This window comes from Drosophila suzukii, chromosome 2R, assembly GCF_043229965.1.
Source record: "Drosophila suzukii chromosome 2R, CBGP_Dsuzu_IsoJpt1.0, whole genome shotgun sequence".
In the NCBI taxonomy this organism is placed as follows: domain Eukaryota; kingdom Metazoa; phylum Arthropoda; class Insecta; order Diptera; family Drosophilidae; genus Drosophila; species Drosophila suzukii.
The window spans coordinates 23,931,278-23,957,752 of NC_092081.1; the positions used below are offsets into that span (position 1 = coordinate 23,931,278).

The 26,475-nt window shown below is 43.6% G+C and overlaps 2 protein-coding genes across 3 annotated transcripts in view; one reads left to right on the forward strand and one right to left on the reverse strand.

The window, feature by feature from the left end:
• Nucleotides 1-19,450, reverse strand: part of RpL19 (ribosomal protein L19) — a 67,326-nt gene extending 47,876 nt beyond the window's left edge. Inside the window, exon 1 of the mRNA XM_017072212.4 lies at nucleotides 19,441-19,450. The gene's annotated coding sequence lies outside the window, so the exon portion shown is untranslated. The remainder of the gene's footprint in view (nucleotides 1-19,440) is intronic.
• Nucleotides 4,442-25,433, forward strand: uzip (beta-pore-forming protein unzipped). 2 transcript variants are annotated; one of them, XM_017072119.4, is made up of 6 exons: nucleotides 4,442-4,590; nucleotides 5,038-5,111; nucleotides 12,425-12,458; nucleotides 23,020-23,805; nucleotides 23,863-24,212; nucleotides 24,267-25,433. In XM_017072119.4, exons 4-6 carry the CDS (start codon nucleotides 23,052-23,054, stop codon nucleotides 24,672-24,674), a joined length of 1,512 nt encoding a protein of 503 aa, XP_016927608.1. In that variant the 5' UTR covers nucleotides 4,442-4,590; nucleotides 5,038-5,111; nucleotides 12,425-12,458; nucleotides 23,020-23,051; the 3' UTR covers nucleotides 24,675-25,433. The 2 variants fall into 2 exon arrangements, with proteins under 2 accessions (XP_016927608.1, XP_070850945.1); XM_070994844.1 differs by lacking the exon at nucleotides 4,442-4,590 and having other exon boundaries at nucleotides 5,023-5,111.
• The last annotated feature ends 1,042 nt before the right edge of the window (nucleotides 25,434-26,475 follow it).

A 26,475-nucleotide genomic window follows, 5' to 3' on the forward strand; every position in this document is an offset into this window, starting at 1 on the left:
TTAGAAGTGCAGTTTTAGGTACCCATTCTGAAACCCAATGCAAATACGATAAAATCCAACATGGCAATGGCTTGAAATTTTGAACCACGCTTAAAAGTAAATCTTGAATGTAGATTATAAGAAAATTTAACCACAAACCTATAGAGGTATCCCACATCTAAATCGGTATCCGATAACTCAAGATATGGAGCTTAGAAGTGCAGTTTTAGGTACCCATTCTGAAACCCATTGGAAACACGATAAAATCCAACATGGAAATGGGTTGAAATTTTGAACCTCGCTTAAAAGTAAATCTTGAATGTAGATTATAAGAAAATTTAACCACAAACCTATAGAGGTATCCCACATCTAAATCGGTATCCGATAACTCAAGATATGGTGTTTAGAAGTGCAGTTTTAGGTACCCATTCTGAAACCCAATGCAAATACTATAAAACCCAACATGAAAATGGGTTGAAATTTTGAACCACGCTTAAAAGTAAATCTTGAATGTAGATTATAAGAGAATTTAACCACAAACTTATGGAGGTATCCGACATCTAAATCGATATCCGAGCAGTCAAGATATGGAGTTTAGAAGAGCAGTTTTAGGTACCCACTCTGAAACCCATTGGAAATGCGATAAAATCCAACATGAAAATGGGTGGAAATTTTGAACCACGCTTAAAAGTAAATCTTGAATGTAGATTATAAGGAAATTTAACCACAAACCTAAAGAGGTATCCCACATCTAAATCGGTATCCGATAACTCAAGATATGGAGCTTAGAAGTGCAGTTTTAGGTACCCATTCTGAAACCCATTGGAAACACGATAAAATCCAACATGGAAATGGGTTGAAATTTTGAACCTCGCTTAAAAGTAAATCTTGAATGTAGATTATAAGAAAATTTAACCACAAACCTATAGAGGTATCCCACATCTAAATCGGTATCCGATAACTCAAGATATGGTGTTTAGAAGTGCAGTTTTAGGTACCCATTCTGAAACCCAATGCAAATACTATAAAACCCAACATGAAAATGGGTTGAAATTTTGAACCACGCTTAAAAGTAAATCTTGAATGTAGATTATAAGAGAATTTAACCACAAACTTATGGAGGTATCCGACATCTAAATCGATATCCGAGCAGTCAAGATATGGAGTTTAGAAGAGCAGTTTTAGGTACCCACTCTGAAACCCATTGGAAATGCGATAAAATCCAACATGAAAATGGGTGGAAATTTTGAACCACGCTTAAAAGTAAATCTTGAATGTAGATTATAAGGAAATTTAACCACAAACCTAAAGAGGTATCCGACATCTTAATCGATATCCGATAAGTCAAGATATGGAGTTTAGAAGAGCAGTTTTAGGTACCCACTCTGAAACCCATTGGAAATGCGATAAAATCCAACATGAAAATGGGTTGAAATTTTGAACCACCCTTAAAAGTAAATGTTGAATGTAGATTATAAGAAAATTTAACCACAAACCTAAAGAGGTATCCCACATCTAAATCGGTATCCGATAACTCAAGATATGGAGTTTAGAAGTGCAGTTTTTCGTACCCATTCTGAAACCCAATGGAAGTACGATAAAATCCAACATGGAAATGGGTTGAAATTTTGAACCTTGCTTAAAAGTAAATCGTGAATGTAGATTATAAGAAAATTTAACCACAAACCTATAGAGGTATCCCACATCTAAATCGGTATCCGATAACTCAAGATATGGTGTTTAGAAGTGCAGTTTTAGGTACCCATTCTGAAACCCAATGCAAATACGATAAAATCCAACATGGCAATGGCTTGAAATTTTGAACCACGCTTAAAAGTAAATCTTGAATGTAGATTATAAGAAAATTTAACCACAAACCTATAGAGGTATCCCACATCTAAATCGGTATCCGATAACTCAAGATATGGAGTTTAGAAGTGCAGGTTTAGGTACCCATTCTGAAACCCAATGGAAATACGATAAAATCCAACATGAAAATGGGTTGAAATTTTGAACCACGCTTAAAAGTAAATCTTGAATGTAGATTATAAGAAAATTTAACCACAAACCTATAGAGGTATCCCACATCTAAATCGGTATCCGATACCTCAAGATATGATTTTTAGAAGTGCAGTTTTATGTACCCATTCTGAAACTCAATGGAAATACGATAAAATCCAACATGAAAATGGGTTGAAATTTTGAACCACGCTTAAAAGTAACTCTTGAATGTACATTATAAGAAAATTTAACCACAAACCTATAGAGGTATCCCACATCTAAATCGGTATCCGATACCTCAAGATATGGTGTGAAGAAGTGAAGTTTTAGGTACCCATTCTGAAACCCAATGGAAATACGATAAAACCCAACATGAAAATGGGTTGAAATTTTGAACCACGCTTAAAAGTAAATCTTGAATGTAGATTATAAGAGAATTTAACCACAAACCTATAGAGGTATCCGACATCTAAATCGATATCCGATAAGTCAAGATATGGAGTTTAGAAGAGCAGTTTTAGGTACCCACTCTGAAACCCATTGGAAATGCGATAAAATCCAACATGAAAATGGGTTGAAATTTTGAACCACGCTTAAAAGTAAATCTTGAATGTAGATTATAAGAAAATTTAACCACAAACATAAAGAGGTATCCCACATCTAAATCGGTATCCGATAACTCAAGATATGGAGTTTAGAAGTGCAGTTTTTCGTACCCATTCTGAAACCCAATGGAAGTACGATAAAATCCAACATGGAAATGGGTTGAAATTTTGAACCTTGCTTAAAAGTAAATCTTGAATGTAGATTATAAGAAAATTTAACCACAAACCTATAGAGGTATCCCACATCTAAATCGGTATCCGATAACTCAAGATATGGAGTTTAGTTGTGCAGTTTTAGGTACCCATTCTGAAACCCATTGGAAATACGATAAAATGGATAAAAAATCCAACATGGAAATGGGTTGAAATTTTGAACCTCGCTTAAAAGTAAATCTTGAATGTAGATTATAAGAAAATTTAACCACAAACCTATAGAGGTATCCCGCATCTAAATTGGTATCCGATAACTCAAGATATGGAGTTTAGAAGTGCAGTTTTAGGTACCCATTCTGAAACCCAATGCAAATACGATAAAGTAAATCTTGAATGTAGATTATAAGAAAATTTAACCACAAACCTATAGAGGTATCCCACATCAAAATCGGTATCCGATAACTCAAGATATGGTGTTTAGAAGTGCAGTTTTATGTACCCATTCTGAAACCCAATGGAAATACGATAAAATCCAACATGGAAATGGGTTGAAATTTTGAACCACGATTAAAAGTAAATCTTGAATGTAGATTATAAGAAAATTTAACCACAAACCTATAGAGGTATCCCACATCTATGTCGGTATCCGATAACTCAAGATATGAAGTTTAGAAGTGCAGTTTTAGGTGCCCATTTTTAAGCCCATTGGAAGTACAAAAAAATTTAACTTGAAAAAAAAACATATTAAAATCTTGTAAAATTGTATATTTTGTCTAGCAAGTGAAAACGGATTTTATTTTTATCAGAGTTAGTATATTGTATCGTTTCGGTGCGGTCACCCTGCCACCCCGCGAAATGTTTGAATGTGTCGTTATTTACGTAGGAAAGATCAAGATGGTCAAATAAAGGTACAGAAGCATACATTTTGAACTTCAAATAACCAGTGCTGGCAAAATAGATGTATCTGCGTTCCTAAAAGCAGAGATGTTTCAGTTCAAAATCCCAACTGTTACGATACTTACTGGGTTTGAATCTTTGCTGCGGCCCATTAGTAGAGACTAGCACTTAACAGCTCTAGTGTAGATGGCGTGTTAGCAACAGCTGTTTCTAACAGAGCGACATGGTCACCCTGATTCGGCTTTTATGGAATTTAGGATGTCCGTTAGGCTGGAATTTCTTTATCTATTTTTATAACTGTATACAAAATTGTGTGTAGTTTGCTTCAGACGTTTTTTGGTTTTCTAATTGTATAAATATAAAACTCTACAGGAGGGGGAGAGCAATAGGGAATAAGAGATTTCATCGCAATTCACCAACTAAATCTATCGGTTTTTCTGGTATTCCCATAGCTCATCTAAATACCGCGCTATTGCCTATTGCCCCTCGCTCACTCCTAAGGTTATCTCGCGTTGGATGGATGTGGGTACTAGGTACTAAAAGCATTTTTCCCAGGTACAGTTTATGGATCTGCCCGCGGTCACACTGGCCGTTTTAACATTTTCCTGTCAGCTCCATTAACAGCAATGTTAAGATGTAACTATTTCTTACAGTGGCAGAGCAGCGACAGAGAAAATTCTGCCACTGTTAGAAAACGATGTATTTTAACATTGCTGTTAAGAGGAGAGCCAAATTTGTGTGACCATCTGCCAACCGCTGCGAAATGTAGAAAATCAAAATACCCTGGTCTGTCTTTTTAGCGTTTTTAATTCCAGGGGCGGTTTTCTCAGTCACTCTGGAGTTCAGACGTTTTTTGGTTCGTGGAAAGTAAAGACGCGCGCGGATTCGATTTCGCGGTACTTGTCGGTTAGTTTACAAATTTATTCGAAGAACGAGTGAGGTCCGCGCTTTTCTAGTAAGTCCCCCACAAGCCGAGTGCTTGGCGCCAGCCGCAATGCGATTGCTTTTCAAACCGCTTAATTAACTGCGAATAGCTGGTGGCCTTCTGGGAATCGCCCAATTCTGGGAAAACGGACACTCTGCAAAGTACAGTGAATGCAAAAACATAACATCTAGGAATTTAAAACAAAGTGCGACTTGTGGCTGCGTTCTAGGGATGCGCGCAGCATCCTTGGGAATGACGTCATTTGCGTCCTGACCAGTTTGCCTGCGTTCGTGTGTGTGTGAGTGAGCGTATGTGTGAGTGGAAATTAGAGCGCAATAACGAATTCAATTTGCATTCGCTGAAGAATTAACTGAAAACGAGCAGTGCCGTTCCGCCAAGCGAATCTTGTCGAGGGTGCCTTCATTGGAGGTCGACAGGATAATCCCGACTCTTACGTTTGTGGTTTCTCGTTTCCAGGACCTCGACTGATTGCCTGCGAATTGGAAACATTGGATGGCGAACTAACGTGCACCAAGGAATTATCGATTCAGGTAAGCCCTTGCACCAATTGCAGCTGTTCCGCTGCAGATATCGTTTTTCTGTGTACAACTGGGTCAGCCAGCGATGGTAATTACCTTCTGGCATTGCACTGGTTGGTTTTCAATTGAATTGCTGGGACCCTCAAGTTTGGACTCCAAGTTAAAGTAAGGTGAACCATCCAGCCTCATCTGCTTCAAATTCAGCTCGGAGCTCGAGACTCTCCAGCTTTCTGCTGATGATGAATTTTTAATGGGTGCTAAGAACCGCAGCCAGAAGCGCCTCTCCTATTTTACTGGCGCCAGTAAAAAGTGAAACAAACTCACATAAATTAAACTGGCCAAATCTTCAAAGGCAGCTGGATAGTTTGCCCCTGGTCCCTTCTATTCCGCTTTTTCGGGAGGCTGTAAATAATAAAAGACCAGACGCGCAGCAGACAACAAGGTACCCTCACAAAAACTGGGGGAAAGGTCTCGCTGGCTCCCAAAGGAACCCAGCACAACATAATCAAAGGCTTTTATTGCGCCATCGAATAACCAGGGAACTGCCGGATCAAGTGGCGGGTAGTGGTGGGTAGGCTGAGTTGGTATCGGGCCCGGCCGGAAACCCTGCCACAGACAGTTTTCCTGGCCCGGAGTCTCGTGACAGGGCACGTTCGACCTAATAAGCATACGTACGGGGGTTCGTCGGGCAAATGGGGTCCGTGGAACATCGCATTTGCGACTCCACAGAGCTGTAAGTGCTTCCGTGTTCCCCCCGGGGGGAGAATCGATTTTCGATGTTAATCGAGTTGAATACCCTGCAAATTCGGTTAGGTTTGGGCCACGACTGAGGGGAGTTCTATCAGTCCAGACTTAAAGACCCTTAAAGTCAGTTCCAAACTTCGCTTGACCAAAACGGAGCAGTGGATCTCTGATAATCCGTTCTCTATTCTCGATTTGCTCCCTCGTGACGCCAAGTCTCAAACTCTCGTCTGCTCAGACCTCTAGAAAACTTGTTTTATTTACACATTTGGATGTTTTTGCTTGGGCTCGATTTGCCAAGTGATTGCTCTCGCTTCCTCTTTTGGCTTTTATTTATTTTGGCAAATTTACATTTTTTCAACCCGACTTTTGATGGCATTTGTTTTTGATTGTTTTCGTTCTTGGCTGAATACTGTGTGATATCATCCTCCAATCAACACCTTTGTGCTAATATTTGGCTTTCTTGTGTATTTACTTCTTGTTTCTTTATTAATCACTACTCATTACTGCGATCCAGTGACGACATTATTATGCTCATTTGGGAACATGTGGAACTCGTTCAGGCGCACTTTCAACAGCTGAAAATATTTGCCTTGCCTGGTAATAAGATTGGATATTATAAACTTCTGCTGCTCCGTGGCCGTAAAGTAAATACACATTGGAATTTCATGTGTCCTCTGAACATCTGACAGCCGACACACTCACAGGCACTTTTGCACCACAGTGTGGCTCCCAAGCTTGGCGGCATTGAAATGGCGCCAACTTGGCGTTTGCTCGGTCGACGCCTCCTGTCCGCTTTCGACCTCCCTGCTCCCGAACGGGTGGGAAACTTAGTTGACGTCGCACGCAAACAGCTGGGCCAGGGGGCAAAGGACACCCGCACGAAAACCAACAAATGCTCAAGGAGCAATCGAACGGGGAAGGATGCGGAGCGGAGGCGGCAGCAATTGTCTGCGAGGGCTGCGAAGGGGATAATGAAAGCTGAGCTAGATAGCAGGATATGAACAAAAGTTGGCAGTTAATTCGTTTCGATGTCGTTGGCCGCTTGGAGGTCTCGTTCGGATCCTGCTGAAGGTCGCAGGATTCGTCGCAGGCACGATGAGTCATCCAAGCCTCACTCGGTTTTTCAGTTTATGGCCCAAAAAGGAGACCAGCAACCCGGGGGACGTCGTAAATTTCCCATTGCCAGCAGTTGTTGATTATGAAATTTTGTTCGCCGCCCAATTAACTCTCGCCGAGCACGCGATGGCCCACATAGGCCATCAAGTTCGCGAAGATATATGCATAAAGAGCGATGTTGCTCAGTTGGGTTTTTAGATTGCGGTAGGTTGGCTACGTTCCCCCATCGGTTACTAATGGGCCGCTGATTCGCTTTGTTTATTTGACTGAATGGTGCATTTGGCTCTGCCCCAGGCTGGTGGGTGGGGGAAGACCTTCAAGCACTCCCGAAAATGAGAATCGATTTTGTTTGATGGACACCAGGCATGAGAGGTCGTGCACTTCGCCGTCAGAGGTCAATTCCAGCGGTGTTGATGAGTTTCTAGTTTGTTAGGGGTTGCCCTGGCAAAGGGTTGCAAAAGGAAAGGGGATTCGCCTATTGTTGTCTTTTACACCCACAATGAAATGGCAGACATTAAACTTTTTGAAATAGCGACTATTGGATTTTATTCATAGGTTGATAAGAGATATTTAATTTGTTTAGAACATCTCTGAAGTATTCTACGTTCCCTCCTTCAATCGCCAAGCTCAGCATAAATTTAACTTAATTGAAATATTTGCACACAAGCTCTCGACTCGGTGGCAGCGTGTGATGTCATCATATCAAAGATTTATATTGGAACCTTGAATCGAATCCCGCTTCCCCACTTCTGTCGCCTCCCCGCGATCATGACTCAGTTTCTCACTGATTATTTTTTCATGCTCAGATGATATATGTATATGTAAAGCGACTTAGCCGCCTCCTTTTATGGCGTTTATTCTCCAACGTGGTCTTGAAATGTGCCTTCTTGATTGGATTAAATTGATGGATATTGAATGATGATTAGATTTGGTTGAAGGTAGCGAATTATCGCGAGGCAACATCCGAATCGTGTGTCGTCACATCCTCTTTTCTAATCCTAAACTGGCGGAAGTGAGGCAAACTTTAAAATCCCTAAATCACTAGAAAGACGACTAGGAAACAAGTAATGAAGTTTAATTTTTGGGTTCACTCATCAGGATAATTTGGCTGGGTGACTCACCTGAATGTCATTCGGGGATAGCAGACAAACTAGAGCGGGTCGCAGACTCCTGCACTTGATTCCTGAAACACCATGGGAGAATTCCGTGAATGAATCACGTTCTCTGGGATTTGTATTCTGACTCTGCCTTTCCTTAGAGCCTGTCGAGTGCATTGGAATGAGATGAGCGTGAGCGCGGCCCCGTGAAGGAGATTCAGGATTCAGTCCAAAGATGGGGACGAGGACGACGCTGACGCGCCGAGACAAGTACGCAAAAGGGAAAAATGGAATGGAAAGGCGAGAGAGATGCCTGTGAGCCAACTAGCAGCTGCTTCTTCGTGTGGCATTGTCCTCTGCCAGCGAAGCCATCCTCCTTGCCACTGCCACGGGGGGTGGTTTGGCTCAGTTCTGCTGAGTTCGTCTGGCCCTGCTTACAGCATTACACGTTATGTTCCCTGCTCTTGTTGCCACTCGCAAATCGTGGCTTCTATTTTTCGGGCAGCACATCCTGCAGACTGGCAGACTGGCTGCCGGGGGGTTGGAAGTGGCATTCGCTTATTTTGTTATTTTATTATTTTGCTATTTCTTTCTCTATTGCGCCTTTGTTGTGTCGCCGTCCTTCGTTTCGTTTGCTCTGTTTGGTGTGCGTGAGCAGAAAATTTGAGTGAGAATGTCCCTCGGATTGAGCAGAGTCCTTTGGCACACAGTAATGGGAGAAAAATTGAGTACGTCTTTTTCTTTGAAGTATATATACATAGTATTAACAAATGCCCACTGTGCTGCTCTATGGGAATTCCATCTGCATTTCCTGCAGTCTGAATATTAAGCGTTTCTTTCCGGCGGGAATGAACGTCGAACGACAAGTGCCAAGATTGGCTTCCGAATTTTGCAAATGCTCTGGTGTTTGACTTTCTCATCCAGTCCCACTAAACAAAACCACATTTTAGTGCCGCAGGCGGCATTCGCTGTGAAATTCGTAAACCGCACGTGTCCCGTTCCAGATCCTGGATATGATCCTGAAACGCCCGTCGAGCGGCGCCCGACGCCAATTATTTCACTTTTCTGTAAACAAACAAAGCAAACAAAGCGAGGCACATAAAATAAAAATTAATTTCCACACAGAAATTGTTATTTGGGCCGGCATTTCTCAACACCGACCCGGGGCATTCTCCACGCTTATCCTGCGCGCATCCTGCGGCGTTGGTAATGTGGAAACCACCCCGTAAATGTCCCGTTCGCAGTGCATCCCCTTCGCAGGACCTTTCGGCTCTCTGTTGTGATACATTTTGAAATTGCCCACATTGTCGTTGGACTTATTGGCCGCGTTCCGGGGGCGGCTTGGTTCCCCTGACCATACACCAGTCACCCTTCGAACCGGGGAAAAGTCACATGGCTTGCATTCTGGCCATTAACATACTCGACACTCTCACACTTCCTCTCTGAAGTGGATTGCGTGCCTTTGAAGCGTTGCCTGTTGTTACTCTGAAGGGCCAAAGGGTTTGTTTAAAGCGCAAACAATTTGGCTTTCGAGTAACCTAACTGCTTGGAAGGATTGGGTGAGGGGTGAGGGCCGATCATTGTGACCGATTCCTTAAATTCTGATGAATCTGCGTCAGAAATTCAAGACCACCTTAGCCTCAGAAGTGAAACCCTTCTGTGCACCACTTCATGGCCCATTCAACCCGTCTCCCAACGCCGCTATTACTTCCAGCATCGAAGTTGAAAACCGCTTTGTGTGGCAGCGCAGTGAAAAGACGTGATTCGGATGCGGGACTTTTCACTTTTCTTCGAGGGTAAATCCTGCTAGGAAAGCAGAAAGTAGAAAGGAGCCGCAAGCCTGCAAGTTAACGCTAAATTTAAGATAGACAAAAGCGCAGAACAGGCCCCCATTTCTGCGAAGAAGTGTGTACACAGCTGTTACCAGTCAGAATCATAGCCGGATTCAGAAAACAGACCCAAGCTGGAGCAGACCCCAGCTCTGGCGCGTCTTAACTCACCCACAATCCAGCAACGTGCGCCCGAGGCAGCAAATTCGATATGCCCATCCTCCTCCTCGGAGTATCTCAATCCTCCCCTCGACCCATGCTGAATTGCATTTTGCAGATGGAATTTATGAAACCTCGACCAAGGTGAGCCACACGATTCGATTCGAGCTGCGGCAGCTGCTGATAAGAGACTCAGCGAAAAGCTTCCCCTGAATAACCTGGGTACTCTCCTTACGGATCCCACACGGCCAACAACAGGGCACAGAAAAAACCCGTACTGGGTATTAGCGATAAGTGCCTGACAACAAATGCCAGAGTGACAGCCCAACATGGACGAAAATGTCCCTGTAACAATGGAAAATCAATAGACGGAGTCCAATGCCTGGCACTACGCAGTTTGAATGGAGAGTCCCTGTCCCCCTGCTGAATGCCCCGCTGGCTTGTGTTGGCGCCATGTCATGTCAGCAAATGTCTCATGTTTGGGCTCCTGTCCTGCCACTTGACATGGTGTACTGGCTGCCGCTCTGGCCTCGAACACGCTGTTGCTGCAAATTAAAGGCGCAGGTTACATAATTCCGGCGAAATTGCTACCTAGTGCTCTCCCTGGAATGGAGTTGGGTCTCTGACCATACCAATTTTCCATGCGGCTGGCCACCAATTGTTGCTCTCCGAAAACTAGCGACGTAGCTCCGGGAGAGTCCTGCCAAGTACTTCCGGTAATTGGCCGGGCTGCCAGCCAGAACTTTTGTCGTGGGCAGCTCGATCCTGGCTAATGGACTGGGTCACTGCAATTGTGTGTTATTGATTTATGGAAAGCACTTTATACGAGCTGATTGAATTCGTATGTGGTTTGCGGTGAGAGTCACAAATCAATGTAGAGGATTTCGGCCATCAACTTGAGTTTACACTGCCCACAAATCTTATGTTGCCCCTGTCGTTCTGCACAGCTCAGCTGGATTTGTCAGCCACTCTAGAGAAGGGGATATCGTGTGGGATATCTCATGTGGTGTGCCACATTTCTAAGCGTCTGCTGCGGACATTTGCATGGGATTGTTCCGAATTTCAACAGAAGCTGGATACTCGCACACACAAATGTCAGCTCCAATTAAAATGCCGTTTGTTTGTTTGTCCATTCTGGATGTCGAGTGCACCGTAATAATGGACTTCCTATGGCCGCCCCCGAACAGTGCAAGCAAAAAGTATGGCGCCAAACAATCAAGTCAATAAGCATCTGCATCTCTGCGCGGGCGTATCTGTAATCTGTAATTACAGGCACAGCAAGAGGTCCAAAGCAAATTAGCGGCACTCGGGGTTGGGTCTCATAATTCGAAAACATTTCTTCGAAGAGAAGGCCTCCGTGGACTTTGAGGTGCGTCCGCCCATGGTGAGATTGACCGCGAGTCAGCCGCTGTCAATCAGAGGGAGGTGGGAACGGGCTGACCCCAAAAATTATGAACTTTTCACACCTCAAATGGCCCGTTCTGCGGCGCACAGTTAACGGACAACGGTCTCGCGGCTTTCCATCGCTTACCTGCAACATTATGAAATTTTATGGCCTGGCCATTAAAAATACCCGTGGTTCCATAATTAATTAGCAAATATTTTTTATGATCCTGAAATTTGATGGGCATAGTCGTTCATTAGTGAATGAGTCGCGACACAAATTAGCTTATGTATAGACAGTCCATTTCCATATCGATTAGCGAGCGGAAGGGCTAATCCTAGCTTAAGTGTGGCCCAGTTCTGCCTAGGGTTAGGGCTTCTTTTCCGTGGCTACATCCTCCCATCTGGCTTGCATCGCTGCCCAAGCTCACAATTGCATTTCCCCCGTAAGCCTCAATTTCCTCTTGGCGGCCTCTTTGTTCTAGCGGCTTTTCGGAATTTGGCCTGCTCAGTGGCCCGGCCTGCCCCACGTGCAGCGAAGATTACGCTTGTTGACTTTAAGCAGAGAGCTGGAAGCGGCAAACTGGTTTCGTTTTACCTTACCACACATATGCCACACGGACAGACAGACGTTGCAATTAGTCTGGCTCAAGTCGTGGCTAACGGTACCCCATTTTCCACCGTCCCGCCTCGCCACTTGGAGTTCATAACTATCAGTTTGTTGTGCCCAGATCTTTAATCGCATCAGGCTCGTGAGATTTAGCGTCGATAGTGTCGGCTCAAGTGATAGATTACCTTGTGCAAGCCGCTTTGGCCCCCTCAGTGGCTCTTTCTAACTTTTTAAAAAGCTTCAGCGCTCGGCAAGGCAGTCGAAGATCTGGGTCTTCGGCAGGGAATCGCATTTTTAATGGCTTTTCAATGTTTGCCTTTACCGATAATTATCGTTTTTTCACCGAGTTCAGAAATGTTTATTAATATATTTTATGTCCATTTGCAGATTAATTGGCTTTTGGAGTGCACACAACCGACTGGTAAGTTGATAAACGTGTTAAATATTTTTTAATTGTGATTTTTTTTGGGTATTGGGTTCTTTATAGGCTTGATTTTTGTTTCTTTATATAACAAGTTAGGATTTGTAAAATATTGCTTACAATTATTCTTTGTTGTAACAATATCTTATAAAACTCCGGAAACACTCATGCTTATATACCTTCGTTTTAATTTATTTTACAAGGGCGAAAGTGGTTTTTCTATTAATGGTTCAAGAAATATTGAAATTGATTGAATACTTAGAGATCCATTAAGTTTTAATGTGAAAATATGGTTTTGTAGTTTAAGAAACGACTTTCATGTTTTCCAAACTTGCATGGATATTAATATTTCTTCAGAATTCATGGAGCCAATTCCGCCAGTGTTTTCCTACATGTGCAACAAATTGCCTAACAAACTCTCTGTCATTGCGGAGGCCACCCATTTACGGATGGTTTCCAATCCGAGAGTCGGTGGATCAACTGGAAACTCACCTGCTTTGGGTGGTTGAAGCGAAGCTACTTATGCGCACTGATTGTGGGTAAACACCATTTTGGGATTTGTTACTGCGGTTCCTTATAGGGCTGATGAGCGGGCGAACCGAGAGAAATGCGCTGCTTACATAACTTGAGTGGTCAATTAGACACGACGGCGACAGGCTCAAAACGACTTCATTACCATCAATCCTAATTGAAAAATCATTGGAGCTGCTTACAAATTCAGTGAGAAGCTGCCCTACCACCGTTCTGCGTCCCCTCCGCTGAGCCCGCGATGATTTGCGATCCTCCGCTGGCCGTGGCTGTGGCACAACTTAAGTGGCCAGAGTTATGAGACAGCCGCCCGGCAAACAAGTCGCATATAGAGACATGCCTATAAAGTAGCTGCGATTCCAGCACTTGCATCTCTATCTGCGGCGGGATATCTGTATCTGCGCGCATCGGGTTCTGCATTTGCATCTCCGCCCGACTGGCTTTCCCAGCCTCTTGCTCGTTTCTGTCGCGTTTTGTGCTGAGCAAATTGTGGGCAATCATTGTCAATTTACAGTGCACATGCAGAATGACTTTGTGCCCGTACTTGGCGGACGGTAGAAAGTGGCCAGCAGTGCGCCCTCGAGAGGATAAACTGCCTGTCCCGCCCCGTAGCGTCGTTCTTGCCAGCCAGTCTCCACTGCACCCGCACGTCCGTCGGCCCCTCGACAGTTCACCAGCACACCTTGAACTACAAGTTACAAGCAGTGGCGACGTCTCCGTCGTCGGCTACTACTGGCTCAAAATACACAGAAAGAAATAGCTGTGACCTGCTAAGACTTGAGTGCATGGTAGGACCGATTGTAGAGCTCTGCCTCTGGTATCAGTCAGTCATTTCTTATATGTCATCAGAAATTTAAAATTAGATTCTTGACATCATCGCATTTCTCTCGGTGTAGGCATGACGACTTCGGGCTTACAACGGAGGCAAATGTTTTCCTCTCTTTGTGGGACACTTATCCGAGCTGTGAGATCAGCCTGGGTTTTCGTTGCTCCGGGGGTCGTTCGCTTTATTTACCTTGTCTGAGAATTGTCGAGCCCTGCCCCCCGCGCCTTTCTCCGCGCCACTTAGTTTGAGCTTTTTATATATTTTATTATTTTTTGTTGGCAAAAATTTGTATTTTCTGTGCGTCTGCCTTCGGGCGTTTATTTATTCGTGCATTTGTTTTGAGCGTTTGGCTCTGTCGCTACAACTTTTATTGCTTTCATTTATTGCTATTTGTATTTCCCTTTTTCGTGCGAAAGTAATTCAAATTGGTCAAATAAATTGTTTAGTGGAGGAGGAGGCTCTCTCAAAAGGAGGACCTCAAAAATTGTCGACATCTGGTGACTTGATTAATCGCCACGATGTGTCGCCTTGCATTTGATTATTTAAAGAGGCGAGCAAATCGAGTGTAGCTGAACATCTCAATAAACACAATAGGTTAAGTGCTTAGCTTCTTGGCCTCTATGTATCCCGGCCAAGAAAACTGTCGTCTGTGACCCACTGAAAAGCAACCGGAGTGCGTGGTTCTCCTCACTCTGTGGAGTAGGTTGTCATGGCAGAGGGGAACGCCGCTTATCGCGTTTAACGCCCCGTATCACCGCACAGTGCACCCCCCCACCCACAACCTCAGCCGCAAGAACAACGACCCACTTCACCCACGCAGGGCAGAAGCACGCACTCCAGTGGAGGAGCAGTTACAGGTCATTAGGTGCTCGCTCGCTTCCACTTCCATGGGATGTTGTCAAACGATGTCATCTGCTCATCAGCAATAGATGCCAAACACGGAGCGTCGGCAATTTCATTTCATTTAATGTTTAATGTCAAGTGTCTGACACACATTTTTACTCTCGGCAGCTCAGTAGCTGGTGGCCTGGCAGCCGTATCTCACAGATCATCGGCGATGATGGCTGGCAAACCTTAATTAGAAATGCAGTGACTTCACCCAGACTCAATTATATAATTACCCTGGCTGACATTCCGCCGCTGCAGGCAGGAATTGGGAGTGGAATGCTAATTGGAATTCGCCAATTGAATGGGGCGAGGCCTGGAGGAGTCCAAAGCAGTTGTTCTAGAACAGGAGCTCCACCTGCAGTCCACTAATGGCCTAAGTCCGCATGACGCTGCCACTTCAATTGTTTCCATATTTGTGCTAATCGTGATCCACATTGGCGTGCATTTTCATTGTTAAACTAAATGCTCTTGCAAATTGCTCTTTACTTCGTCTGGGTCACAGCACTTTTCATTTGCATTCGTGTGCAGCTGTGGATTTTAGACATGGTTTTCATCACCAGCCTTAGCAGATAGTAACACCCCCTTTTATTTCATTTCGTTAAGAGTTTTTCAGAGACTCGTTTAATTGTTAGTTACTAAAATCAGCTGGAGTACTCCGGGAAATGTAGGTTTTTTCAGTCTAACTGTTTACATAACAGGATTTAATAGTGTCTGACCTCATTGACGGATACGCTCCATAAACCATATACACGAGAGAAACAGAAAACAGAGACACACATTAAACTAACTGCAAACGCGAATTAAATTGCTAGAAATTGAAAGTGACACTGAGCTACGCACGAGCTGAAATTCGCTGCATACCATATAGAACCTAAAAATGGAAATGTTCTTCTATCATAACAAATTGCGGGTAATTTGGGGCAGATACACCCCCATCGAATAAGTCGACCAGAGAAGCGTACAAATTGAATGATAAGGGGGCTGAGTAAGAAACTGAAACTAAAACAAAAGGAAACCAAAACTGAAGGCTTTGGTGAAGGGAGGAGAAAAAGGCATGTTCACTAAAGTAAACAGAAGAGTCGAGCTAACGATGGTCGGTAAGAGCCTTGACAAAATGCAAATTGTCAGTTAATTACTGACAGGAGGTGGGGAAGTCCGTTGGGGCAAAGGGATCAAATAACAAATGTACGCTCGGGGCAAATTGTGTTTGCAGCGACACTCAAAAGAGACAAATGTGAAAAACTCCTTTTCATGGAGGGTCTGCGATGTTGAACTGTTAAACACTTTAATGAATTTGCAAAATGTAAACAAAATATTAGAGAATGCATTGACCGTAAGCTGAAAACATTCTTAAGACTTTTTCTTTCTCGAAAACAGCACTTGTGTTCATCAAGTTGAAGGCATCATGTCATCACTGGGCGTGTGAGTGATGTTCGACTGTTATTGATGGCCCATCAAAAGTCACTGCAGAGAACTCAGCAAACACTTGTAGGAGGTGCTCACATGCCACGAAGGCCGGTCTAAGATACATGGCCAAGCTCCATCTGTGAGATATGTAATGAGTGCAGCACGCGATCCGGCAGTTAGGCCGCTCTGTCAGTGCATCTCGGTGCAATCTAGGTTCCCTGTCTTCCCTGGGATGTGCGTAACCCGATTCCGCTGCGTCTGTCAATGAGGTGCTAATAGAGCCCTGGCATTGAATCGCGGCGTGCCGTCGCGGCATGCTGCGTTTCTCCGCTCCACTGCTCCGACTCCCGACTACCGACCATGGTGTGGATGTACAGTTAGCTGTGTGTTTGCCACAACCGCAGCTTTGACTTACCATGTCTAATAAAAGTGGTCGGAGGGACTCCCGGCTGGAGCTTCTTCAACCACTTCCTTCGGCCACCTTGGAGTGCTCTTGTTTTGTTGTAATCCGAGAAATCGTAAATCTGCAAGAGAGCTTGAAAAGTAATGTGGTTGCTTTTGAGCAAACATTTTCAAAGATCTGAGCTAAGATCTCAGTTCAACCAGCGGGTCCGACCAGATACAAACGTGAGAAAACGTTTACTGGTCATAATTTTAAAGGGTCGTTGTGCAGTAAAACCAGTTTGTTTGAATACTTCTGCGCTACATCTACATCACGTACCTTATTTATTCCATATCTAGCCCCATTTCAATAATTAATTATCTAAATTGCAAAATAAACGGCAGCTGTTATAGAGCTCGTTAATAGATGAGCACAACAAAAGTGCCGGCAGTCCACAAGGTCGGATCTAAAGCTGGCGTGACGTGTTTGCCATCAACATATTAAACAATAGATATACCCCGCTCACGCAACTTATATGGTGGAATATAAGCCCAAAGAACAATACTGCATGTGTATACCATTAGAAGATACATTGTGAGTGGTAATTACATTCTTGTGGCTCAGTTTCCAAGCCTCAGCATTATTTACGATATGTTTGTTGTGAACTAATGCTGACGGATGATATTTTTATACCAGCTTTCCAGTAGAAAAGCCAGATATGTGTTTCTAAATATTAATGCGCAAAGGGTGGATCAGATTTATTCAAGACCTTGATTTTGTATCCAATTATTTATGAATATGTCGGGCTGAAAAGATTAATAATCTTAGATTCAAATGGAACACGGACAGGTCTTGTAAAATTTGTATACTGAAAACATAAGATCGATTTTACGTATATTGCATTCAAACAATTGGCTTCGAATATTCCGAGTGTAGCTTAGTTGAAAAACCAGTTCAAGTTTAGTTTTTCGTTTCTCTTATATTTTTGGCGGTAACAATATGGGATCAGCACGTGGCCCGCTGACTCCAAGAACACTCCACAGTACCGGTTTGGGTTTGTTTTTGCCTGGACAGCTTTCAGTGATCTGACGATGACGTAGTGCTCGGAGCGCTCAGAGCACATGTGGCTTGCTTTCAAACGGCCCATGACCAATTTCGGAGACTACGCAATACCAAGAGGGGTCAATGGTTCTTTTTCCGAGGGGAAAATACATAAAAAATGAACTAAAGTATCGAAAATACAGCAGCAGCGTGGCGAAATGTCTTCTGTCGGAAGCCTGCAGGGGAATTGTGTATTTCGTTATTGAATTCAATTAGTTTGCCTTCAAGAGCTTAGAGTGCTTTCTGTCTAGTACCCATACTTGGACCTCTCTCTTCGTGCATAATTAAAAAGCAATTATAACGAATTACTGTCAGATGTTGCAGGTTTCAATAGCATTTGGACCACTCTCCTTTAGCTATCGCTGAAAGATTCCTCGCCAATGCTTAGGAGACATTCTTCGAAGCTCGCCCAGATGTCGCATATCTTAAATGTCAATCAACAAACTTTTCTTTCAGCGTGAAGCAATCTTTTAAATCTGGTTGCAAAGCGTTGATTTTGAAACATAAAAAAATTAACAAAGAGCACTTCAGAAAAATACCAAACCCGCTTTTAAAATAAGTTTACGTTCCCAAATCCCATTTTTTGTAATATCTTAAATACTAAATACCAGCTTTTAAAATAAAAATCAAAATGCTGATATAACTTTTTGAACGCTTTTCGTGTTTGGCTAGTCCACTAGTTTAAAAGCGTTTAAAGTGCGGAAATCCATGTCTTGAGAACTTTTCCGAAGCCTAATAAAAGGAGCGTACTGTTATACATTAATGTACCGGAAAAATATCAAAAATTATTAGATAATATGACTTCGTTGAAAACTGACACTACAGACAAAATGAATATTTTTAATATGTTTTTTTTACGCACAAAATATATATTTCTACGCCTAATTGCCTTGAGTGGCAGAAAAAGCCAAATTAAAATTAATGCCACTTTGATTAGGCATTACGAATTAATTAATTAGCAGCTCGTTTGTTTGCCTAATATGGGTTTAATTAAATGTTTTCTGTTTTCCCATGCATTTCAAAATCTGTTTATAAAATATGCGCTGTTTCCTTAGTAATTTGTGTTTAATTTTTAGAAACTGGTTTGAATTTAAATAAAAATTGTTGAGCTCAAGATTTGCATGAAATATCAAGCACATTGTTAATTTATGAAAACCAATTGAAAATGAAGCAAGCACAAACTAGTTTAATATTAAATAACCAACCAGTTTGATTTTTCTGTTTGAGTCAAGTTTTCCAACATTTTAAAGGTAGTATGTGCACCTTAGTCAGTCTCCCTCAATTCGGCTACCCAGGTGGTAATTAGTGGATTGCCCCGACATCAGAACACCTTCCCAACGTGTTGACTTAACGACTTTGGCTCCCCAATCAAACGCGGCGATCGATTGATCCATTAAATTAATTGAGTGTAGTGAAAACGCTTTGCAAACAATGTAAATTCAAGCCGACGCATGGGGATGAGGTGGGCACGGTTGTCCATTGTCACGTGCCCCTCGTGCAGGCTGCATTCAGTTTAATGGGCCCAACAACAGCCGGTAGCCGGTAGAAGGTAGCCGGCCCAACCTGAGCGGGACTGCTCCAGACGCCCTAATTGATGCAACATGCAAATGGGCCTGCCGCCAGGTGGTGGAAGGGGCGGGGTGTGGGATCGGAGTGTGAAAACTTTGGGCCAGACTTGCGCCATACGTTGCGAGTTGTGTCGCAGCTGGGCAAACACCGCAGATGCCCGCAGAGGGGATGGGGTCAGTGGAATGAATCTGTGAACTCAGAGCTTTAAATACATATATGTATGTAAATACTATGTGGGCGCTGAGTGATGTGTTGAACTTGTGATGTGAATTGAAAATAAATACGTAATCGATTTAAAATCAGAGCTTATTTCATCGCACTCGTACTTTGTGATTAAGTATGTAATCCGCAAACGGAAAACCCCTTGGCAATCCAGGCCTAGAGAGCACGTGTTCTGCCGTTTACCTCTTGGTACTTTTGCGCTGGGCACTTTAATTAAGTTAACAACTGTTTTTGTAATGCAGCGCTGGCAGCAAAAAAGCAGCAGCATAGTAATTTCCCTCTGTTTTTCTCGTTGGTTCCTTTTCGGACATAAAAAAGACCGACCGGCAAAACCAGCGCTTGGATCTGTTACCGCGTTTTAGGCCGTGCTTCGCTGGTTAACTGCTTTGCTTGGCTGCGTCGAGTTGGCTTAAAAAGCCACGAACAGCTGGAGGGGGAGTGTAGTGGTGCAGGCACGAACAATCGATGGCGTGGGAGGCGAACAGATATAGAGTCACCTGTTGCCAGATAGCCAGCAAATTAAAAATCTAATAAGCAATTATATGAGCTAGATAGTATTTGCATTGGAACCGAGATCCAACCCATTTGAAATGCTCATACATACATGGGTTTTGAAAAGTGTTTCTCTGCTGGGTCAGTCGGCAGTGGAGGAAATGCCACAAAAGCAGCACGCAAGCTAAACCATCAATTAATTCACCCGGTAAATTGAAAAACAGTTATTGAGAAATAACTTCAACTAAGATTGCGGACACTGACATTTCATGCAATCGGCAAATACTTTCGAACTGGAGTAACACAATTATTCAATCGGCTTTTAATGCAAGAGAAAAAGTGAGGGCATTGGACAGTTGTATAAGATGTAAGTTGGAAATGCATTGCCAGCTATCACAGACTTATAAGTAATTGCTTAATCGATGTGAAGGAAACGGTTGTAATTGATTTTGTAAGCAATTATCTCAATAAAGAAAATAAATTCCGCTCTACATAAAAATGCGAACGAGGTTCGGTTGTCCGCTGGTCAGGTCATTTTAATTTCTCCACATTTTGGCCCCTCCCTGAACCCGAAGCAATTGCTCTCTAATTCTGTTAAGTGAAGGTACGCTATTGAAAACTCTGATTTATAGCGTACGTTTCTGAAAAAAGAACTTTTACGTCTTTTTCTATCAGAGTAATTGAATTTTCAGCCCAAAAGCCCCAGCTCCCAACATCAATTATTCCAAAATCAGAGATTCCGTTTGGCTTTAGTCCCCTTATTTTTATCTTCATTCCCATGCTCATTTAGAGGCAGCATCACGTACGGACGATGCCGGGAAAAGTTTGCCGGCCGTTACCAGTTTTTAATGGGTTTCTAATTAATTTTTGTTTACAAGTATTTCAAGGCGATGCTAAGTGCACTGAACTCTGGCACTTTAGGCGATAATCAACTGCGAAGTGAGAAATCAAGTGTTGAAACGGCCGGACGCCGGATCATTGTAATGTCAAAGTCATAAAGCACGATGCCCAATTGAGTTGATTGAAGCGCGGGTCGGGCCCTCATAATGGTAATGGGAATCAGAATGGGAATGGGGACGGGAGTGGCTGGCTTGGGAGCAGCGGCGAGAGCAGCGACTATAATTCAAAACAACAGGCTGAATCAATTGTGTGCAACCTCGTGTTGCACATGCATGAGCAACATAGTAACAACAACTTGTTGCAACTTTCGTGACCATGAGGGTCAGAGTCAAAGTTCAATAAAATCCAATTAAACCGCCGCAGTCTGCCCCTTGCCTCTTGGCTCTTGCCTTGCCGCTGCGGCAGAACCCGCAGACCTTTCACCAGGCCCTGTTGCTCGTAAATCTAAATAAACCAACCTGCACAGGGAACTAAAAACTCGAAAGCTGAAGACAAAGTTGCAAGCCATGTGATTTAATAAAAGGCCACGTGAACTTTCACCGGCTTGCCTTTGGCTTCGGCCTGCTATTCCAACTCCTCCTCCTCCGGATCAGATTCCCCAGCCCGTTTTCCGCGTTGCCAGAGCGCTCAATTGAATTAACGCAGGGTGCAGGGAGCAGGGTGCATGGTGCAGGGTGCACAACTATGCTGGGCCTTAAATAAATTCTTTTCTCCGTTGCCTTCGCCAATTTGCCGGGTCTTCGCTTCGGCTATTTTTAGCATATTTATTGCATGCGCAAAAACAGGCCAACAATGCGGTCGGTGACCAGAGGTCAATTTATGCCTCGAATTGTGGATCTCCATAAGTTGCTGCCTCAAGCCGCACCCGGCGAGGTTTTTATGACAGTTGCTTCCGGCGATGGGCGGTGGAATGTCACTGTTCCGCAAGTGCCTCAAGTGGCAAGTGGTGCGTCACAGCAGAAAGCTTTATCTGCCTTAACTAGTTACTCACCGAGAGTTTTAGTAAGTGCAGCCGGAAGGAAAGAAGCTGAACTCGATGTAGGTGGAACCTCAGCTTAGAGCTTACAAGTCTGTTTTGCAAACATGCTCTAATCGGCACAATGCTTCAGTGTCAATGTGAACCATTGCGTTCATCACTCTCAAGTTGTCGGAGCAAGGAAACCGCGCCACTGAACACAAAGCCAAGACCAAGCTATTCCTTTCTCTAGCTGCTCATGCATTATTTAAATTTTGACCCAGCCCACTTAAACTCCCGACACTCGAAAGTTACTTGGCCCCGAACAGCGTGCGCCGTCCTCAGCCCCTCTCTCGCCCTTCGTGTGGCTTTTGAAACACTATCACAATAACACATCATTTGTCAGGGCAACAAATGATGTTGCATGTAACCTTATCATCTCATATCCGTTGCAGACGGCTACGTTACGGTTCGGCGGGGGGAGGACGGGCCCGGACACCTAGGGTCAAACGCTCTGGGTTAGACTTGACGGGCCGGGACAGCACAATACAATAGGACACCAGACGAAGACAAACTGTAGTCATGCTGCAGTGGATGTGTCCTTTGCACTCGTTCCCACAAGTCCGGCGTGTCCGTGTCCTGAACACAATGCTTGCTAATGAATAAACATGGCGACCAGTCACTTCCGCTGCAGCAAACCTCCGATGCCCCTTTCCCCCACTGCCGCCCACCAATGAAGCTATAAGGTTACGTATACGCCGTGTGCCTGCTCGAAAGTTGAGCAAACAAGCGACAAATTTATTGGGAATCCTTTCCATGGGGACAACATGCAGACATCCAGCATGTTTCTCCTTCTCCTGGCCCCAACGGACAACTCTGTTATGGTGTCGGCGACATTGATGCCGCTAATGGCATGCTGCGAGGTGAGGGGGCAAAGTTGTTTGGCGCAGACACGCCCACTTGGCTGAGGAACAACAGATTGCTTATTCCCCTTTAAGCTTTTAATGGGATGCCCGCAGCAAATGTTTGTTTTTTGGACCGAGCGGAGTGAAGAAGTCTCGAAAGGCGGCCATGTGAACTTCCGCCAGTCTGGTTGGCAACAATCCTTCAGACGGTTTGACGAAGGACATTGAAAAGGACACAAATAGTTTGGATAGTTGATGGGGAAGTGCAAAGTCACTTTGTTAAGTTGTTGTGGACAGAATGGAAGTTTCATTTCCGGAGTTTGGGGTGAAATAGATAAACTGAAATAACAAACTAACCAACTCTTTACCTTTAATTCTATTTTTAGATTTTTCCCACCTCTTCTGGGCACAAACTGGAATGACAAAAGTCAGAGTCCAAACACAACGAAGTACAATCAGCAGGATGGCCTCAAGCAGTAGTTCAATCAGCCTTGGATGCCTCCTGGCTCTAATTGCATTGCTCGCTCAAGCCAGGGCTGCAGAGCACTCAGTGTTCACCCACAAGAACGCATCCTCGGTTTTGGGACAACTGGTCACCTCGAGCACCCTAGTTTGGGAGAGCTATGACCCCAAGGATGCAGCGCAGCTGCAGTACGCCGTGGAGGGCGGAAAGTATGTTACTGAGGATGAGCATTACCCAATTTACGTGTGCCGTGTGCCCATCGACGGCATCCAGGTGTCCGGCCACACCGAGAAGATCCTGCAAAGGCACGTCTGCCTGGCGGCTCACTACAAGCACGGCAAGTACGACAACTTTGATGTCCTGATGAACAAGGGTCACCTAGGAAAGGTTGGCTGGCGCCACTGGCGTAAGTTCGATGCTGGAGTCCCGGTCGGAGCCATTCGCATTGGAGACGACTCCTACATTGGACGCCACCGCGCCCCAGGGCAGCCCAATAATGAGGGCATTGCCACCCACTGGGGAGCAGACTTCAACCTTGGCCACCTGGATCCAGTGGGCCTTGGAAAGATTCGCGTCATCGAGTCCCAACGTGAGAAGTACTATGACGATGGTGAGGTTTTGGTCGAGACAGAGCCTTTCCGCTACGAGCTTAGGGACATAAAATTGGATCGCTTGCGCACTGAGACTCAGGAGAACTTGACTGAGTTGGGTAAGTCTCTTATGGTACACAGTGCGAGCTTATCAATAATATGCATGTTTTCTGTAGTCACTAGGAAGCTGGAAAATCTAGAAGACAAATACAGCACTGTGGAGACCATTCTTAGCTATAGCTTCGACTATAATCAGTATTGGGGATCCCACGAGGGTGTGGCCCGTGGCTTGCCTACCAAAATATTTGAGAAAGATGTGTCCGTCCCGGCTGAAATCTACTGGGCCCTTAAGCACACCGAGAGGAAATCGGAAAACAAGGCGGTCCACACGAAACTTTGGCCCGGCACGGCTATCAATGTTACGCTACGTGGAGTCTATGTGACTCTAGAGGCTCCGTATAGTGGCAAGCTCTTTGCCTTCTACTACGGCAGCGATGAGAGCGTTTCCCGGAAGATCAGCGCGGAGGCAAGTGTTAAAGTCCTTTGTCAAATTACGATTCTAAATTATATAACCTCACAGGTGCGCAAGAGCTACTTGAAGGAGGTAAAGCTGGAGTTCAGCCCCGTCTACTTTATCGAGAACGGAACTATCGTACCCACAACGACAACAACAACGACTACATCTACATCGACCACGACACATGCCACCACAACCAGCACGAATGAGCCCACGCCCATCAACGAGCCGCCGCTGGTCCATATGAAGGACCAGGGAGTGCAGCACTCGGGTCCCGATACGCTGGAGAAGACCTTGCACGACTCGCCGTCCAGCAACGAAGTGAACTCGCACGAGGCCCCCGAGAACATGTCCTCCAATCCTGGCAAGGACGTGGCGCTGGCAGGGTTCGGAGGCAACGCAGCGGGGTCGATATCAACAGCAGGGTCGGCTTTCTTGACGCTACTTCTGACGGTCTTCATGAGTCTGTAGATGGAATTGAGGTCTTAGAATAGCGTTTAATTGTTGTTGTTGTACCTGTTGTACCCGTCTTTGAGAGCGTCAGAGAAAAGAAACACGCAGATAGAAATTATAGGCTCCGAAAGGAGTTAGGCATATAGGTAACCCCAGAACTGGGAAGAAATTTGGTGTGAAAACGGAAAGCAAAAGTCGATATTTTTTATACTTGTCCCAAGGCTTCTTCTATAACACGCATGCAAGTAGCGAAATGAATTGAAATGATCAAGAAAATAAACGTAATACATTCCTAAACTGAATCCCTCACAAACGGAAATAAATCAAAAGTATAAATTAAAAGTAAATATATATATTCATGTATACTACGTTTATGTAGAAATATTTTTAAACTTTTTTTTATTTGCAATGCAACATAACGTCATATGATTTAAATGGCTTCTCATTTGTGTACACATTAATAGCAAGTAGAAAAAGTACTAACAATGAATGGACAATTATTTAGGGATGAAATTAAAAATCGCGCTCTCTAAATGATGAATGTATATGTCTAAAATGTAAAACTATGTAAAACATAAGCTATAATTTAAGTCAAACGCTCCAAATATGTAAATTAGAAACTTTTTATTTAAACCCCTTGAATTTAAATATGATTTGCGTTTTTTTAAGGTCAATCTTTATCAGAATTTGTTTCCAAATTGAAATACGTCGAAGAAACAATGAATCTCTAATTTCGTATAAAATAAAAATAAAGCTTGTAAATGAAACATTCGAAAAGTAATTGGTTTTCCTTATACTCAAAATTTATATTAATCTTTCTTTCCATGGTATTTATTTTCGTGCTAAGTATCTTTCTTGTATTGTCCCAAAAGAAAATGTTAAGAATAGCTTTTGTGTATCTCAACTTCGATTTAATAATTCCGGTTAGTTAAATATAATTATTTCTTTAAGCGTTCATGCGAGAGTTACTTAACAACCGACTGTCGCCGTAATAAGAACCAGGTCTAAAATTTGTTACCCAAGTAGGCTGATTGACTGCAGTCAATTTGTTACAATTAAGATTTAGCTTGTTCATTCTAGTCCTAAACTTTCTAACGACCAATTTATAAATATTTACAATCAAAAGAATAGCTCAATCGGGTTTCGAGGCAGAACTTAGTGAAAGTCCTATTCATCTCATGATATATTCAAAGCACAATTCATCGTTAGCCTCACCTTTATATCCAAATTGGCACTGCGGGTAACACCTGCGTCTACCTTTTATTGTAATTGTACTGCCATTGACAAAAAGAGTTGACAGGTGATACATGAGCGGGTGCTAAGCGGTAGAAAATAAATTAAATAATCAAAAAGAGACGGTAGCCAGCATTTCGTTTTGGCTATTTTCTACCTAGTTGTTCGTGGACTCCTTTTAACAGCTGATGGTAGCCGGTTAGCCATGATTTTAAACTTTAAGTTGCATTTTTTTATTCGCGTCTTGTCAATTTAAATAACCAATTAGCATATTGAAATGCCATGCAGTCTGCTGGGCTCTAGGTTACAATGCAAAGCACGTTGTGTTGATAATGAAATATATGCTCATTTTTAATACACATCACTTCATCGCTCGTTCTGCGCTGTTGGACACTGGTGCCCAAAAGCGCTTTTAAACCGAAGCAAAAAGTGGTTTCGCATTAGAATCCCATGTATTGTTTTGCGAGCGATATTTTTAAAGCGTGACCACATGACGGCTAACGAACGGGTTTTGATCTGGGCGGCAGGGCAATTGAACTTGTATCATTGTTGCTTTGGGGGCGACAGTCCAATTGGAAAGGGGAAG